The 18305-nt window shown below is 37.7% G+C and overlaps 1 protein-coding gene, 1 non-coding gene and 1 pseudogene across 2 annotated transcripts in view; 1 reads left to right on the top strand and 2 right to left on the bottom strand.

Annotated features, from left to right (window-relative positions):
• Positions 1–13252, bottom strand: part of LOC148548424 (uncharacterized) — a 31102-nt gene extending 17850 nt beyond the window's left edge. Inside the window, exons 1-2 of the mRNA XM_088495615.1 lie at positions 13129–13252; positions 12954–13055 (exon numbers count right to left, since the gene is read on the bottom strand). Coding sequence (XP_088351741.1) covers positions 12954–13055; positions 13129–13252 — 226 coding nt within the window. The remainder of the gene's footprint in view (positions 1–12953; positions 13056–13128) is intronic.
• LOC148548425 (small nucleolar RNA R71) lies at positions 1871–1978 on the top strand. The gene has a single exon (XR_015897113.1). It is a non-coding gene; the product is annotated as a small nucleolar RNA R71 (small nucleolar RNA).
• A 1947-nt stretch (positions 13253–15199) lies between the features above and the next one.
• On the bottom strand, positions 15200–15835 carry LOC148548423 (uncharacterized; annotated as a pseudogene).
• Positions 15836–18305: the final 2470 nt, after the last annotated feature.

The following is an 18305-nucleotide window of genomic DNA, read 5'->3' as shown; positions in this document are numbered from 1 at the left end:
TACTAGCATTTAAACGCCAGTAAGTTTCTCCTCCAGGGTGTTCTATTTTTCATTCTGTTTTTCCTTCTATTTTTGCTTTTTTAATTGTTTTTGTGACTTCACATGATCATCAACCTACAGAAAATATAAAATAACAAAAGAAAATAGAAATTTAACATAGATAAGTAAAAAAAATTGGGTTGCCTCCCAACAAGCGCTTCTTTAATGTCAATAGCTTGACAGTGGCTCTCATGGAGCCTCACAGATGTTCAGAGTAATGTTGGAACCTCCCAACACCAAACTTAGAGTTTGACTGTGGGGGCTCTATTTGACTCTGTATTGAGAGAAGCTCTTCATGCTTCCTCTCCATGGTGACAGAGGGATATCCTTAAGCTTTAAACACAAGGGAGTCTCCATTCACTTGAATGATCAATTTTCCTCTGTCAACATCAATCACAGCTTTTGCTGTGGCTAGGAAGGGTCTGCTAAGGATGATGGATTCATCCATACACTTCCCAGTCTCTAGGATTATGAAGAGAGCAGGGATGTAGTGGCCTTCAACCTTTACCAAGACATCCTCTACAAGTCCATAAGCCTGTTTCTTTGAATTGTCTACCATTTCCAGTGAGATTCTTGCAGCTTGTACCTAAATGATCCCTAGCTTCTCCATTATAGAGAGAGGCATGAGGTTTATACTTGACCCTAGGTCACACAGAGCTTTCTCAAAGGTCATGGTGCCTATGGTACAAGGGATTGAGAATTTTCCAGGGTCTTGTCTCTTCAGAGGTAATTTCTGCCTAGTCAAGTCATCCAGTTCTTTGATGAGCAATGGAGGTTCATCCTCCCAAGTCTCATTACTAAACAACTTGGCATTTAGCTTCATGATTACTCCAAGGTACTTAGCAACTTGCTCTTCAGTAACATTTTCATCCTCTTCAGAGGAAGAATACTCATCAGAGCTCATGAATGGCAGAAGTAAATTTAATGGAATCTCTATGGTCTCAGTGTGAGCCTCAGATTCCCATGGTTCCTCATTAGGAAACTCCTTGGAGGCCAGTGGGCATCCATTGAGGTCTTCCTCAGTAGAGATTACTGCCTATTCCTCCTCTCCAGGTTCGGCCATGTGAGACGTGTTTATGGCCTTGCACTCTCTCTTTGGATTCTCTTCTGTATTGCTTGGGAGAGTACTAGGAGGGAGTTCAGTAATTTTCTTACTTAGCTGACCCACTTGAACCTCCAAATTTCTAATGGAGGACCTTATTTCAGTCATGAAACTTTGAGTGGTTTTGATTAGATCAGAGACAATGGTTGCTAAGTCAGAGTGGCTTTGCTTAGAATTCTATATCTGTTGCTGAGAAGATGATGGAAAAGGTTTGCTATTGCTAAACCTGTTTCTTCCACCATTATTGTTGTTGAAACCTTGTTGAGGTCTCTGTTGATCCTTTTATGAGAGATTTGGATGATTTTTCCATGAAGGATTATAGGTGTTTCCATAGAATTCTCCCATGTAATTCACCTCTTCTATTGCTGGGTTCTCAGGATCATAAGCTTCTTCTTCAGAGGAAGCTTCCTTAGTACTGCCTGTTGCTGCTTGCATTCCAGACAGACTCTGAGAAATCATATTGACTTGTCGGGTCAATATTTTATTCTGAGCCAATATGCCATTCAGAGTATCAATCTCAAGAACTCCTTTCTTCTGAGTTGTCCCATTATGCACAGGATTCCTTTCAGAAGTGTACATGAATTGGTTATTTGCAACCATTTCAATGAGTTCCTGAGCTTCTGCAGGCGTCTTCTTCAGATGAAGAGATCCTCCAGCAGAGCTATCCAATGACATCTTGGATAGTTCAGACAGACCATCATAGAAAATACCTATGATGCTCCATTCAGAAAGCATGTCAGAAGGACATCTTCTGATCAATTGCTTGTATCTTTCCCAAGCTTCATAGAGGGATTCACCTTCCTTCTGTCTGAAGGTTTGGACTTTAACTCTAAGCTTGCTCAATTTTTGAGGTGGAAAGAACTTTGCCAAGAAGGCATTAACTAGCTTTTCCCAAGAGTTCAGGCTTTCTTTAGGTTGTGAATCCAACCATGTCTTAGCTTTGTCTCTTACAGCAAAAGGAAAAAGCATAAGTCTATAGACTTCAGGGTCAACCCCATTGGTCTTGACAGTGTCACAGATTTGCAAGAATTCAGCTAGGAATTGATGAGGATCTTCCAATGGAAGTCCATGAAACTTGCAATTCTGTTGCATTTGAGAAACTAATTGAAGCTTAAGCTCAAAGTTGTTTGCTCCAATGACAGGGATTGAGATGCTTCTCCCATAGAAGTCGGGAGTAGGTGCAGTAAAGTCACCAAGCACCTTCCTTGCATTGTTGGCATTGTTGTTTTCGGCTGCCATGGTTTCTTCTTCTTTGAAAAGCTTTGTTAGGCCCTCTAGAGAGAATTGTGCTTTAGCTTCTCTTAGTTTTCTCTTCAAGGTCCTTTCAGGTTCAGGATCAGCTTGAACAAGTATGCCTTTATCTTTGTTCCTGCTCATATGAAAGAGAAGAGAACAAAAAAGTAGGGAATCCTCTATGTCACAGTATAGAGATTCCTTGAGGTGTCAGAGGAGAAGAAGAATAGAAGGAGGAGGTAGATAGAAGAGAATTCGAACATATAAAGAAGGATAGAGTTCGAATTGCACCTTGAGGAGGAGTGTTAGTCCCTTAAATAGAAGGATGTGAGAAGAGGGGAAGAATTTTCGAAAATAAATTAAGAAGATTTTGAAATAATAAAAAGAAATTTGAAAATTTGATTGAGATTTTCGAAAATTAAGATTGGGAAAGAAATTAAGTGATTTTTGAAAAAGATTTTGAAATTAGAAATAAAAAAGATATGATTGAGAGTTAATTTTGAAAAATATGTGATTGAAAAGATATGATTGAGAAGATATGATTGAAAATCAAACTAAAAAGAGAAAGTTTTAAAATTAAAGTTGATTTACTTGACTAACAAGAAATTAGAAGATATGATTCTAGAATTAAAACTTTTGATCCTTTCTTAATAGGCAAGTAACAACTAGAAAATTTTGAAGTAAATCATTAATTATAACAAGGATTTTCGAAAATAATAAAAAATGGAAAGAAATTGATTTTGAAGAGATATGATTGAAAAGATATGATTTGAAAAAGATTTGATTTTGAAAAATTATGAAAATTTGAAAAATATTTGAATTAAAAACAAAATCTTCCCTCTAGTGTAACGCCTAAAATGCTACCTTTTTGGGCGTTAAACGCCCAGCCAGGTACCATGGCTGGCGTTTAAACGCCAGTTTTCCTTCTTCACTGGGCATTTTGAACGCCCAGCTACTGTTTGATTCCTCTGCTGAATGTTCTGAATCTTCAATTCTCTGTATTATTGACTTGAAAAGACACAATTTTGAAAATATTTTTGAATTTTTAATGATGAGAAACAATCAAAATACAACTAATTTTAGAAAACTCAAATCAAACAATGCATGCAGGACACCAAACTTAAAAATTTTCATATAAGAGACACTAACAAATTGAGAATGCATATGAGAAACAACAAAACACACAAAACAAGAGAATTTAAAGATCAGAGCACTGAAATCATCAAGAACAACTTGAAGATCAATGAAGAACATATTTCATGTATTCAAAAAATGCAAGAAGAATAAAAACATGCAATTGACACCAAACTTAAAAATTAATACTAGACTCAAACAAGAAACATAAAATATTTTTGGTTTTTATGGTTTTATAAATTTTTTTTGTGATTTTTGAAACTTATATAGAAAAGAAAATAAAGAGAATCAAAACTTTTAATAAGAATTCCAGGAATCATGCAATGTTAGTCTAAAGCTTCAGTCTAAACAGATTAGACATGGTTGGCCAAGCTTCAGCAGGACATTACATTCAGCAGCTAAATTGATGAGAATCAATCAGCTTTTGTGATGATAAGAACATCACCTTGAAACTCTAGAATTCATTCTTAAAATTCTGAAAAGTACCTAATCTAAGCAACAAGATGAACCGTCAATTGTCCAAACTCGAACAATCTCCGGCAACGGCACCAAAAACTTGGTGCACGAAATTGTGATCATCAACAATGGTGCCAAAGGACTTAGAGCTCTTAAACATGAATCACACTTTGTCACAATTCCGCACAACTAATCAGCAAGTGCACTGGGTCGTCCAAGTAATACCTTACGTGAGTAAGGGTCGATCCCACGGAGACTGTCAGCTTGAAGCAAGCTATGGTCACGTTGTAAATCTCAGTCAGGTGAATTCAGATGGTGATGGAGAATTGATAATTAAAATATAAATAAAACATAAAATAAAGATAGAGATACTTATGTAATTCTTTGGTTGGAATTTCAAATAAGCGTATGAAGGTGCTTTGTTCCTCCTGAACCTCTACTTTCCTATTGCCTTCTTCCAATCATTCATACTAATTTCCATGGCAAGCTTTATGTTGGGCATCACCGTTGTCAATGGCTACTTCCCGTCCTCTCAGTGAAAACGTTCCAAATGCGCTGTCACCGCACGGCTAATCATCTGTCGGTTCTCGATCATGTTGGAATAGGATCCATTGATCCTTTTGCGTCTGTCACACGCCCAACAATCGCGAGTTTGAAGCTCATCACAGTCATCCCTTCCCAGATCCTACTCAGAATACCACAGACAAGGTTTAGACGTTCCGGATGTCAGGAATGGCCGCCAATAATTCTAGCCTATACCACGAAGGTTCCAATCTTAGATCAGAAGCCCAAGAGATATGCATTCAAGCTTGTTCATGTAGAACAGAAGTGGTTGTCACTCACGCGTTCATAGGTGAGAATGGTGATGAGTGTCACATAATCATCACATTCATCATGTTCTTGGGTGCGAATGAACATCTTAGAGAAGAAATAGACTTGAGTTGAATAGAAAAACAATAGTACTTTGTATTAATTCATGAAGAATAGCAGAGCTCCACACCTTAATCTATGGTGTATAGAAACTCCACCGTTGAAAATACATAAGAACACAAGGTCTAGGCATGGCCGAATAGCCAGCCTCCCAAAGAGGGTTCAATCATCAAAACATGATTCCAGGATGATCAAAAGATGAAAATACAATAGCAAAAGGTCCTATTTATAGATAACTAGTAGCCTAGGGTTTACAAAAATCAGTAATTAATGCAGAAATCTTCTTCCGAACCCACTTGGTATATGCTTGGGCTGAGCGTTGAAGCTTCCATGTGTAGAGATTTTTCTTGGAGTTAAACGCCAGCTTTTGTGCCAGTTTGGGCGTTTAACTCCAGCTTTTGTGCCAGTTCTGGCGTTAAACGCCAGAATTCTTGAGCTGACTTGGAATGCCTGTTTGGGCCATCAAATCTCGGACAAAGTATGGACTATTATATATTGCTGGAAAGCCCAGGATGTCTGCTTTCCAACGCAATTGAGAGCGCGCCAATTGGGCTTTTGTAGCTCCAGAAAATTTACTTTCAGTGCAGGGAGGTCAGAATCCAACATCATCTGCAGTCCTTTTTCAGCCTCTGAATCAGATTTTTGCTCAGGTCCCTCAATTTCAGCCAGAAAATACCTAAAATCATAGAAAAACACACAAACTCATAGTAAAGTCCAGAATTGTGATTTTTAATTAAAAACTAATAAAAATATAATAAAAACTAATTAAAATATACTAAAAACATACTAAAAACAATGCCAAAAAGCGTATAAATTATCCGCTCATCAGGCATAAAATTTCAAACAAGGGAATAGAGGTGGATCAAGCTAAAGTGGAAGTAATTGAAAAATTACCACCACCTGCCAATGTTAAGGCAATCAGAAGCTTTTTGGGGCATGCAGGATTCTATAGGAGGTTTATAAAGAATTTTTCAAAAATTGCACAACCTCTGAGCAATCTGCTAGCTGCTGACATGCCATTTGTGTTTGACACAGAGTGTCTACAGGCGTTTGAAACTCTGAAAGCTAAGCTGGTCACAGCACCAGTTATTTCTGCACCAGACTGGACATTACCATTTGAACTAATGTGTGATGCCAGTGACCATGCCATTGGTGCAGTACTGGGACAGAGGCATAACAAGCTTCTGCATGTCATTTATAATGCTAGCCGTGTTTTAAATGATGCCCAGAAAAATTACACAACCACAGAAAAAGAATCGCTTGCAGCGGTTTATGCCATTGACAAGTTTAGATCATACTTAGTAGGATCAAAAGTGATTGTGTACACTGACCATGCTGCTCTTAAATATCTACTCACAAAGCAGGATTCAAAACCCAGGCTCATAAGATGGGTGTTGCTTCTGCAAGAGTTTGATATAGAAATAAGAGACAGAAAAGGGACAGAGAACCAAGTGGCTGATCATCTGTCCCGGATAGAGCCAGTAGAAGGGACGTCCTTTCCCTCTATTGAGATCTCTGAAACCTTTCCGGATGAGCAACTGTTTGCCATTCAGGAAACACCATGGTTTGCAGACATTGCAAACTATAAAGCTGCAAGATTCATACCCAAGGAGTACAGCAGGCAACAAAAGAAAAAATTAATTACTGATGCAAAGTACTACTTGTGGGATGAACCCTATCTCTTTAAGAGATGTGCAGACGGAATAATCCGTAGGTGTGTGCCTAGAGAAGAAGCATAGAAGATCTTATGGCATTGCCATGGGTCATAATATGGAGGCCATTTCGGAGTTGAGCGAACAGCCACCAAGGTCCTCCAATGTGGCTTCTACTAGCCTACCCTCTATAGAGATTCCCGAGAGTTTGTACGTAACTGTAACAGTTGCCAGAGGGCTGGTAATCTACCTCATGGTTACGCCATGCCTCAACAAGGAATCTTGGAGATTGAGTTGTTTGATGTATGGGGTATTGACTTCATGGGGACTTTCCCACCATCATACTCAAACACATATATTCTGGTGGTAGTAGACTATGTATCTAAATGGGTAGAGGCAATTGCAACACCCACTAATGATACTAAGACAGTGCTGAAATTCCTCCAAAAACATATCTTCAGCAGGTTTGGTATCCCTAGAGCACTAATCAGTGATGGGGGCACTCACTTCTGCAATAAATAGCTCTACTCTGCTATGGTCCGATATGGAATTAGCCACAAAGTAGCAACCCCATATCATCCACAGACAAATGGGCAGGCTGAAGTCTCTAATAGAGAACTAAAAAGAATCCTGGAACGGACTGTAATTACTCGTAGAAGGGATTGGGCAAGAAGCTTGGATGAGGCTCTGTGGGCATACAGAACAGCATTCAAGACTCCTATAGGGACCTCTCCATACCAGCTTGTGTATGGTAAGGTCTGTCATCTGCCCGTGGAACTAGAGCACAAGGCCTACTGGGCAACCAGATTCCTAAACTTTGATGCTAAATTAGCTGGAGAAAAAAGATTACTCCAGCTGAATGAGCTAGAGGAATTCAGACTCACTGCTTTCGAAAATGCCAAGCTTTACAAAGAGAAAGCAAAAAGGTGGCATGACAGAAAGCTGTCATCTAGAGTCTTTAAACCAGGACAGAAGGTTCTGCTGTTTAACTCTAGGCTCAGGCTATTCCCCGGGAAACTGAAATCCTGGTGGAAGGGACCATATGTGATTACAAGTGTGTCACCATATGGCTATGTGGAGCTTCAAGACATTGATTCTAATAAGAAGTTCATTGTTAATGGACAGAGAATCAAGCATTATCTTGAAGGCAATGTTGAGCAAGAGTGCTCAAAGCTGAGGCTAGATTAAAAGCTCAGCAAGGTCCAGCTAAAGAGAATAAAAAAGCGCTTGCTGGGAGGCAACCCAATGTTATTTAACTATATCTAATTAGTTTCCATTGCTATTTTATGTTTTCTATAGGTTGATGATCATGAGAAGTCACAAAAACTACTGAAAAATCAAAAACAGAATGAGAAACAGCATTAAAAATAGCTCACCTTGGAGGAAGAGCTTACTGGCGTTTAAACGCCAGTAAGAAGCAACAAGCTGGCGTTTAACGCCAGAAAGAAGCATCAAGGTGGCGTTAAACGCCAGAAACAAGCACCAAGTTGGCATTCAACGCCAAGAAAGGGGAAAAGCTGGCATTTAACGCCAGAAACAAGCAGCAGTCTGGCGTTAAACGCCAGGATTGCATACTAAGGGCGTTTTGCATGCCTCAATAGAGCAGGGATGCTAAATCCTTGACCCCTCAGGATCTGTGGACCCCACAGGATCCCCACCTACCTCACTATTCCAATTCAAACCATTCCCCTCCCATACCCACCCATTCACACTTCTCCTTCTACTCCCTTCTATCTTCTTTTGCTCGAGGACGAGCAAACCTTTTAAGTTTGGTGTGGTAAAAGCATTGCTTTTTGTTTTTTCCATAACCATTTATGGCACCTAAGGCCGGAGAAACCTCTAGAATGAGGAAAGGGAAGGCAAAAGCTTTCACCTCTAAGTCATAAGAGATGGAGAGATTCATCTCAAGGGTCCATAGTTCAGTGGTAGAGCATTTGACTGCAGATCAAAGAGCTATGAGGGAGGAGCAACAAAGACAAGGAAGAGACATAGAGGAGCTCAAGAGCACCATTGGTTCTTCAAGAAGAGGAAGACGCCACCCTCACTAAGGTGGACCCGTTCCTTAATCTCCTTGTTCTTATTTCTCTGTTTTTCGTTTACCATGCTTTATGTTTATTTATGTTTGGGTCTTATTACATGATCACTAGTATCTAAGTGTCTATGTCTTAAAGATATGAATGTCCTATGAATCCATCACCTTTCTTAAATGAAAAATATTTTCTGAAAAAGAAAAAGAAGTACATGAATTTCGAATTTTAAAATAGTTTAATTATTTTGATGTGGTGGCAATACTTTTTGTTTTCTGAAAGAATGCTTGAACAGTGCATATGTCTTTTGAATTTGTTGTTTATGAATGTTAAAATTGTTGGCTCTTGAAAGAATGATGAAAAAGGAGAAATGTTATTTGATAATCTGAAAAATCATAAAAATGATTCTTGAAGCAAGAAAAAGCAGTGAAGAACAAAGCTTGCAGAAAAAAAAAGCGAAAAAAAAGAGAGTAAGAAAAAGAAAAAGCAAGCAGAAAAAGCCAAAAGCTCTTTAAACCAAAAGGCAAGAGAAAAAAGCCAATAGCCCTTAAAACCAAAAGGCAAGGGTAATAAAAAGGATCCAAAGCTTTGAGCATCAGTGAATAGGAGGGCCTAAAGGAATAAAATCCTGGCCTAAGCGGCTAAACCAAGCTGTCCCTAACCATGTGCTTGTGGCGTGAAGGTGTCAAGTGAAAACTTGAGACAGAGCGGTTAAAGTCGAGGTTCAAAGCAAAAACAAAGTGTGCTTAAGAATCCTGGACACCTCTAATTGGGGACTTTAGCAAAGCTGAGTCACAATCTGAAAAGGTTCACCCAGTTATGTGTCTGTGGCATGTATGTATCCAGTGGTAATACTGGAAAACAGAGTGCTTAGGGCCACGGCCAAGACTCAAAAAGTAGCTGTGTTCAAGAATCAACATACTGAACTAGGAGAATCAATAACACTATCTGAATTCTGAGTTCCTATAGATGCCAATCATTCTGAACTTCAAAGGATAAAGTGAGATACCAAAACTGTTCAGAAGCAAAAAGCTAATAGCCCCGCTCATCTAATTAAGACTGATCTTCATAGATGTTTTTGGAATTCATTGTATATTCTCTTCTTTTTATCCTACTTTGTTTTTAGTTACTTGGGGACAAGCAACAATTTAAGTTTGGTGTTGTGATGAGCGGATAATTTATACGCTTTTTGGCATTGTTTTTAGGTAGTTTTTAATATGCTTTAGTCACTTTTTATTATATTTTTATTATTTTTTAAATAAAAATCACATTTTTGGACTTTACTATGAGTTTGTGTATTTTTCTGTAATTTCAGGTATCTTCTGGCTGAAATTGAGGGAGCTAAGCAAAAATCTGATTCAGGCTGAAAAAGGACTGCAGATGCTATTGGATTATGACGTCCCTGCACTCAAAGTGGATTTTCTGGAGCTAAAGGAGTCCAAATAGCACGCTTTCAATTGCGTTCGAAAGTACACATCCAGGGCTTTCCAGTAATATATAATAGTCCATACTTTGCTCAAGGATAAATGATGTAAACTGGCGTTCAATGCCAGTTCCATGTTGCATTCTGGCGTTAAACGCCAGAAACAGGTTACAAGTTGGAGTTAAACACCAGAAACAGGTTACAACCTGACGTTTAACTCTGGAAACAGCTTAGGTACTTGTAAAGCTCAAGTCTCAGCCCCAGCACACACCAAGTGGGCCCCAGAAGTGGATTTCTGCACTATCTATCTTAGTTTACTCATTTTCTATAAACCTAGGTTACTAGTTTAGTATTTAAACAACTTTTAGAGATTTATTTTGCATCTCATGACATTTTAGATCTAAACTTTGTACTCTTTGATTGCATGAGTCTCTAAAATCCATTGTTGGGGGTGAGGAGCTCTGCTGTGTCTCGATGAATTAATGCAATTATTTCTGTTTTCTATTCAAACACGCTTGTTCCTATCTAAGATGTTCATTCGCGCTTCAATTTGATAGATGTGATGATCCGTGACACTCATCACCATCCTCAACCTATGAACATGTGTCTGACAACCACCTCTGTTCTACCTTCGATTGAATGAGTATCTCTTGGATTCCTTAATCAGAATCTTCGTGGTATAAGCTAGAATCCATTGGCAGCATTCTTGAGAATCTGGAAAGTCTAAACCTTGTCTGTGGTATTTCGAGTAGGATTCAGGGATTGAATGACTGTGACGAGCTTCAGACTCACAAGGGTTGGGCGTAGTGAAAGACGCAAAAGGATTAATGGATCCTATTCCAGCATGAGTGAGAACCGACAGATGATTAGCCGTGCGGTGACAGCGCACCTGGACCATTTTCACTGAGAGGACGGATGGTAGCCGTTGACAACGGTGATCCACCAACACACAGCTTGCCATAGGAGGAACCTTGCGTGCGTGAAGAAGAAGACAGGGGGAAAGCAGAGATTCAGAAGACAAAGCATCTCCAAAACTGCAACATATTCTCCATTACTACATAATAAGTATTTAGTTCATGCTCTTTTATTTTTCGCAATCCAAACTGATAATTATAATTGATATCCTGACTAAGAATTACAAGATAACCATAGATTGCTTCAAGCCAACAATCTCCGTGGGATTCGACCCTTACTCACGTAAGGTATTACTTGGACGACCCAGTGCACTTGCTGGTTAGTGGTACGAGTTGTGAAAAGTGTGATTTACAATTCGTGCACCATCTATCCTATTGGCTCGTGATATCACTTGTCGGTTCAAAATGCTAACCCGATACATCCCCGGGATGTTGCCTTTCTGCCACGACAAGGGATATAGTGACCTGTTCACTCTTTCTTTATCTAGCTTACGCCCCGCGAGTTATAGTGCCCGGCACACTCTTTCGAGTTATAGTGCCCGAGTTCACTCTGGCAACAGAAAGGTTATGTGAGTGGGAGACTACCACAACCCTCACATCTCAACGTAGGCTGGAGACTGCCTTGGCCCCTATGCCAGCACCGCTACCTCGACAAGCGGGAGACTGCCACATCCCTTGCCAAAGGCGCATAGCAACTTTCCAAATTAATGCATGTCGCGTGAGCGGCAGACTGCCACAGCCCTCACATCCGAACATAGGCGGGAGACTGCCACAGCCCCTACAACGGTGAACAATGCATTCCACAACCACACACTCGAACTCATCATCAGTTTTCAATTTCTCAAATCAATTTTCTTTAAAATCCAAACCCATTATTTTTTATAACAATCTCCAAAAACGTCAGCAACTTCAAAGTCATACCAAAATGGAAATCTCTTTGAAAAGACTCAAAATCATTCACTCTTAAAATCAGTCGTGTAACTATTTTAAATCAGGGGTTATAAAATAACCATCATGGCAAAGTCTCAAGATTTTAAAGGGGAACCCACCAAAGTTCAATTTCTTAAATTCATTAAAGATCCATAAAAATCATTGCTTCCTATATTAAATCAACCAAATAAGGTTCCTAAATCAAATCAAAACCAAAGTCAATCCCAGTTTCATCCTTGAAACTAATTCTTTAACTTTTTCCAAAATGTCGCAAATGAAGTTATTCAATCAAGGTCCAATTTCCTTTAAAATCACTAAAAGCTCCTCTGAACGAAATCCTTAAGTCCAACTAAAAACAAAAGCCCTTTTTTATATTTAAAATCCATATTCGAACATAATACTTTTCTTCAGTGATTTAAAATCGCAAAGTAAGTCTTTTCTAAATAACTGGAACTCAGGACATATAGTTTTCTTAAATAAATTCAACTCGAAAACATAACTATTTCTTAATAAATCAAATAATACAATTTCTCAATTCCAAACCTTTCTAAATAACCTTTGAAACAAAGTCTCAGATTTTTTATAGGAATTTCGACAGCACCTCCCCTAAAACTTGGACTTTTCCACCCTTTTTGAGTCCCAACCAAACCATTCTGTAACCCTTTTTAACGGGCCCAAAATCAAATCAGTTCAAAAGCAAGCTAAATGCAACCTTTCATATCATTTTCATATCTCAAGGAAACCGATTCAAAATCAAATCATTATCAATTGATCAAACTCATTTCCAGAACTTTAAAGAGACAATTCAGCAACAGTCCATTTATCAAAACCAAACAATAATCCAATCAAACATATAATCAGATTCATCCAATAAGACTTATACAATCACTAAAAGTATATATTTCTCACATTTATATCCATTTATAACAATTCCAAAATATAAACATAAGTTCTTAGAAAAACACTTCTACCTGACAAATCAAAACCACAACCCAAATGCGTCAACGCAACCTTTTCTCTCAACCCGAAATCAACGGCAGCCGCAACCTCAAATTCGTTAACCAAACACAATAGAATACTAACGCGAGAATTTTTCAAAACATAATTACTTACTGAAATAACAAAACAAAGCAGCTGCAACTCCGAATCGACCTGGTAGTAGCTCCGACAATAACTTCAAGCGATTGCAGCGAGCAAAAACCCCGGTGACAGCGACTGTAACAATCACACCGCGTCAATAATCTTTCCGGAATCCAAAAGAACGGAAACCAAACTTAAAACCCCTTACTGCCAGTGGTCATCGGCGATGGCAACGGGGTTTCGAACGGCAGAGGAGGTGTAGAGCTTGGCGGTGCACCTCCATCAGCAGCGACAGGGCTCGCGACAGCAGCAGGGTGCAGAGGCAGTGGCATAGGATATTAATTTGAACTCTAATTAAATCCTTAAAAATGGTTTTAAAATATTATTTGTTGTACCAAAATACTAATTAATTTAAAATCAAATACTTTAATTGAAATTATAAGATAATAAAAATTAATTTCTTTTATTTTTAAACTTAAAATATTGAATTATAAAAATATCAACTATTTAAATTAAATCATATAAAATTTTTATTATTTTATAACTACTAACGTTAAATTTAAATATAGAAAGTAACTTAATAATTATAAAATTAAATAAGGATATTAATTTATTTCAAATTTAATTAATTAAAATTTATTTTAATTATTTTTAATAAAGTAATTTTTAAAATTAAAATCACAAATAAATAATTAAATTTAAAATTAATTTATAGTAAACCTTTTCAAAAGTTTTAGGTTTTATAGGATGAGCCTGATCCTCTGATTTATGGCCGTAGTTGTAGAAATACTTAGAAGACGATGTCTAGTCAAACTTTTACTGAAAATAAAACTGGTTTGCACTCAGATGAAAAGCATGAATACAGATTGTGCCACAAAAGGGACAAACTTTTCGTTAAACTTAATCCCAAAGATAGCTGGTGGCATGAATAATTTCGAGCCATCTGTCGATCATATTGTTGATATGAATCCAACACAAGCAAGAGCGAGATGAATACATGATGGGTTACAATGTTACATGATACTTAGCAATATTAGCAACTTTGTTAGGAGTAGTAGTTAAAATAAAATAAACAAATAAAGTATTAATATATTTTTAATTAAATTTTGACTTATTTCAATATAAATTTTTTGTCATGATTTTAACCTTAGATGAATTCGTATTTTTATTGTATGTTATGCGAATATTTAGGTATTATTTTAGAAAGGATGAGATATATCCTTGCTTCCATTTAGTAGAGAACTGAAAATTGTATCTTTACTAGTGCAATGATCAATTGCGATACATAATTCTTTTTGAGAGATTCTCACTTACCATATATTCCCTTAAAAAAATTATTTATATTATTATTTAGTATTTACTTCGAAAAATAATTATTTATATGATTAACTATTATTTATTTTGGAAAATAATTATGTTCATAATTAATTATTATTCACTTCAAAAAATAATTATCTATATGATTAATTATTATTTACTTTGAAAAAATAATATTAATATTAAATAAAATGTCATAAAAGATAAATAATAGAGAATTTCACTAGTTAAACTTACAGATTATTTGTAGACCTAAACATAAGGGAGGATTGAACTTTAAAGATTTAAAAGCCTTCAATATTACAATGTTCGCAAAACAAGGCTGGAAACTTCTCAATAGATCCAATTCATTAATTAACAAGGTGTACAGAAACAAGTACTATAGGTTCACTAATTTTCTGAGAGCAGATATCAAAAATAATCCATCATGGGGTTGGAAGAGCGTCTTTGAAAAAAGGGTTTTAAAAAGTGACAAAAAATAGATTTAGAAATTTATTTAATAAAAAATTGATTGACAATAATAATATTTTTCTCAATTTAAAGATTGTTACTTGTTTTAAAGATTAATAATTTAATTATTTATATAAGATAATTTTTTACTCTATTTTTTAAAATGCAACTACTTAAAATGCAATTACGAATTATGTTTATAACTTATTTTTTGAACATGGCCTTGGGCTAGAGAACTGACCCGGCTAAACAGACAGAACCTATTCGCCCTGCAACCCAACCCACTTGAAGCCCGACCCTACTGGATCCTAGTCCTGTCTTCTTCGATTTCTTCTTTCAGGGATCTCCCATTGTTACTAGAGCTTCCTTTAAAATACTTGAGACTTGGTGCATGGACCTGAGGCCGAGATCCACCTTCCTCGATGCCGTTGTCAACCCAAATATGGAGGTTTTCCTTTTGAATTAGGCCGCCGCACTGTGCCGAAGATGCGCCTCTCTGAAAAAGTGAATCACTACTCCTCGCCATCAATGTCGGGTCCTATACCTGTAACTCGTTTCCTCCCGCCATACGCCATACCTCGAACCACTCTGCTTTCCTTGGGCTGCATTTGGGTCTGCCCTGAAGCTCCTAGTGTTTCTGTAATGTGATAGTCCCTGCCACTCCTCTGCCTCCACACCTTCCGCGAAGCAGTAAGTCCCTCGGCGCCCCCACCTCAGTCCCTGTTTGCTATGTCGATTATTTTCTTGTGGATATCGTTGTTAGGCTGGTGCATTGCTGTGGGTCAAAACCGTTCCTTCCCTTCAGCTTCTTGCCTGTCTTGGATTTTCGTTTCCACCCTCCTAGGTAACCCCTCTTCTATTTGAACTCCTTGATGACTAGTTGAAACTAAAACCTTGTTGACTTGATTCTATATACATTGATTATGCTGAAGTGTTGCGAATCTTGCTTTTGTTTTGATTGTATTCCTGACTTGAATAGGTGGGTTAATTGTCCATTGTCTCCATAGTTCATTCCCGGCTGCCATCGCCACCAGTTGGTAAGCTAATTTGTTGCCTTCCCTTGGAGTCCAGGTAGCTCCCACATCTAGAGCCTCATCTAGCAGTTGGAGAATGTCTCAGATGATTGCATCTGCTTCTGCTATAGGCATTTTTGCCTTAATTGCTTGAACCAGAGGTAAGCAACTCTGTTTCAATTATAACTTATAACCATGATGTTATGATTACTGGTCCAATAAAGGAGCCGAATTTATATTCATTGTTGGAGGCATATAAATGAGCCCACCAATATTGACAACAAAAATATAATATAATAGAGCCAACTAGTTATTTACCAAAATAAATTTCCTAAACACTAAACGGTATTTGCAATGTAATTGGCTCTCCAACTAACTACCTCCCATCAGCCAATTCAACAAGTTGCAAAATTTTCTCTAAACTTCTCTCCCTGAGTTTATATCTATACGCTATATAAATTTTATTTTTTTATTCTTTATTGCATTTATACTCACATTATAATTTTATTTATTTTTGTATCTCTTATACAATTATAGTGGAGAATTAAAATTGTCTATTGAAGTTATCATTTATATAAATTTTTTATGTATTATACAAAAATAATTCCTTTGTGTATTATACAAAAATAATTAATAAAAATGTAAAATTTCGTGGTTGGAGAGATTTGGTCTCTCATCAATCTCTGTCAGATGAGTCCGAAGGTGAAGCGTGAAGAACTTGGAGAAGAGAGTGAGAGAAAGATGAACAGAGGAGAAAGGTTAAAGTGAAGAAGAAACTGCTAGTGAATTAGAATTTGGATAATTAGAATCTGCAGAAAAAGAGAATAAAAGAAGATGAAAAAGAGGGATTTTGGCAAAGATGAAAGTTGTGTTTATTTATCATCTATTTCTGCATTACATGCTTATCTTTATATAGTTACGCAAGAGCTAATTAACTTAATCTGCCTAACTAACTTTGCTAGCTGGAAACTCTAACTGACTATACTAATAGCAGCAATTAACTAACTAATTCTAAGTCTGTTATATCAGGTTACAGCCTCCCTTAAACTAGGACTATGAATATCCAAAATGCCTAATTTGGAAATGTTGCTTGAGAAGGGACCAGGGGCTAAGGCCTTACTAAGGAAGTTAGCCAACTGGTTCGATGAAGAAACCGGCATGAGATGTGTAAGACCTGAGAGGTGTTGGTTTCGAGCAGTGTGGCAATCAACCTCGATGTGCTTAGTACTCTCGTGGAAGATAAGATTAGTGGCAATGTGGATGGCTGATCTATTGTCACAGAAAAGTGTGATAGGCTCTGTCTGTGGCATCCCCAAATCATTCATGATGTAAGATAGCCATTGAGCTTGGCATGTTGCCAGGGCCAGAGCTCTGTACTCAGCTTCTGAGGATGACCTCGCAACAGTGTTCTATTTCTTGCTTTTCCAATTAATGAGTGACTTTCCAATATAGAAGCAATGGCCAGTGATAGATTTTTTGGAATCTGCACACGTTGCCCAGTATGAATCCGAGAATCCTGTGAGTTTAAGATCATTGGCAACCAGGAAGAACAGACCAACTGAGGGACATCCTTTTAAATATCACAGCACCCTGTGAGCAACTTGTAGGTGTACATCTATAGAATAATCAATAAACTGACTATGTCTTCCCATTGCATAAGCTAAATCTAGCCTTGTGTTGGTCAGGTACAAGAGTCTACCAACTAGTTGTCTCTATGGGGTTCGATCTTCTAATGCATTGCCGCTCTCCCTTGACAATTTTGATGCAGAAGTATAATCCATTGGAGTGCTAGCTGGCTTGCACTCTAAGAAGCCGAAGTATTTGAGGATGTCTAAGGCATACTTGCATTGACAAAGATGGATCCATTTTGATGAGCGGGCCACTTCCATGCCTTAGAAGTACTTCAAGTCCCCCAAATCTTTAATTTTGAATTTTTGATCAAGTAGCTGCTTGATTGAATCAATCTCAACAAGATCATTGCCTGTCAGGACCAAGTCGTCCACATGAACCATGATGATTGTAACCCTCTGAGCTGTGATTTTGGTGTACAGAGAATGATCCAATTCTGATTTGGAGAAACCAACCGAGCCCAATGTTTCAGTCAATATCAAATTTCACTGCCTACTAGCTTGCCGCATGCCGTAGAGCGATTTCTGCAATTTACACACTGAGTTCGCTGCTAGTTCAGATTGTTGAAGTCCTGGCAGAAGCCTCATATAGTCTTCATGTAGGTCACCGTGTAAGAAAGCAGTATTCACATCTAACTGCTTGATACGCCATTGTTTTGCAGCCGCCAAGGCTAAAACCACTCTCAAAGTTGACATTCGAACCACTAGGTTGAATGTGTCAATGAAGTCGACACCTTTAATTTGTGTGAAGCCCTTTGAAAACAACTTGGCTTTGTATCTTTCGATGGTTTCATCAGGGAGGAATTTAATCCTGAACACCCACTTGCAGCCTATAGCTTTCTTGCCATGAGGGAGTGTTGTAATTTGCCAAGTTTAATTCTTCTTCAAAGCCTCAAGTTCACTTTGTATAGCTTCTCTCTAGCGAGGGTGAGTAGCATCTTCCTCATAGTTACTAAGTACAACGTTTTCATCAACAG

This window comes from Arachis ipaensis, chromosome B8 (genome assembly GCF_059453495.1).
Source record: "Arachis ipaensis isolate K30076 ecotype BB chromosome B8, ASM5945349v1, whole genome shotgun sequence".
Classification (NCBI taxonomy): Eukaryota; Viridiplantae; Streptophyta; class Magnoliopsida; order Fabales; family Fabaceae; genus Arachis; species Arachis ipaensis.
This window is presented reverse-complemented; position numbering and strand designations above follow the sequence as displayed.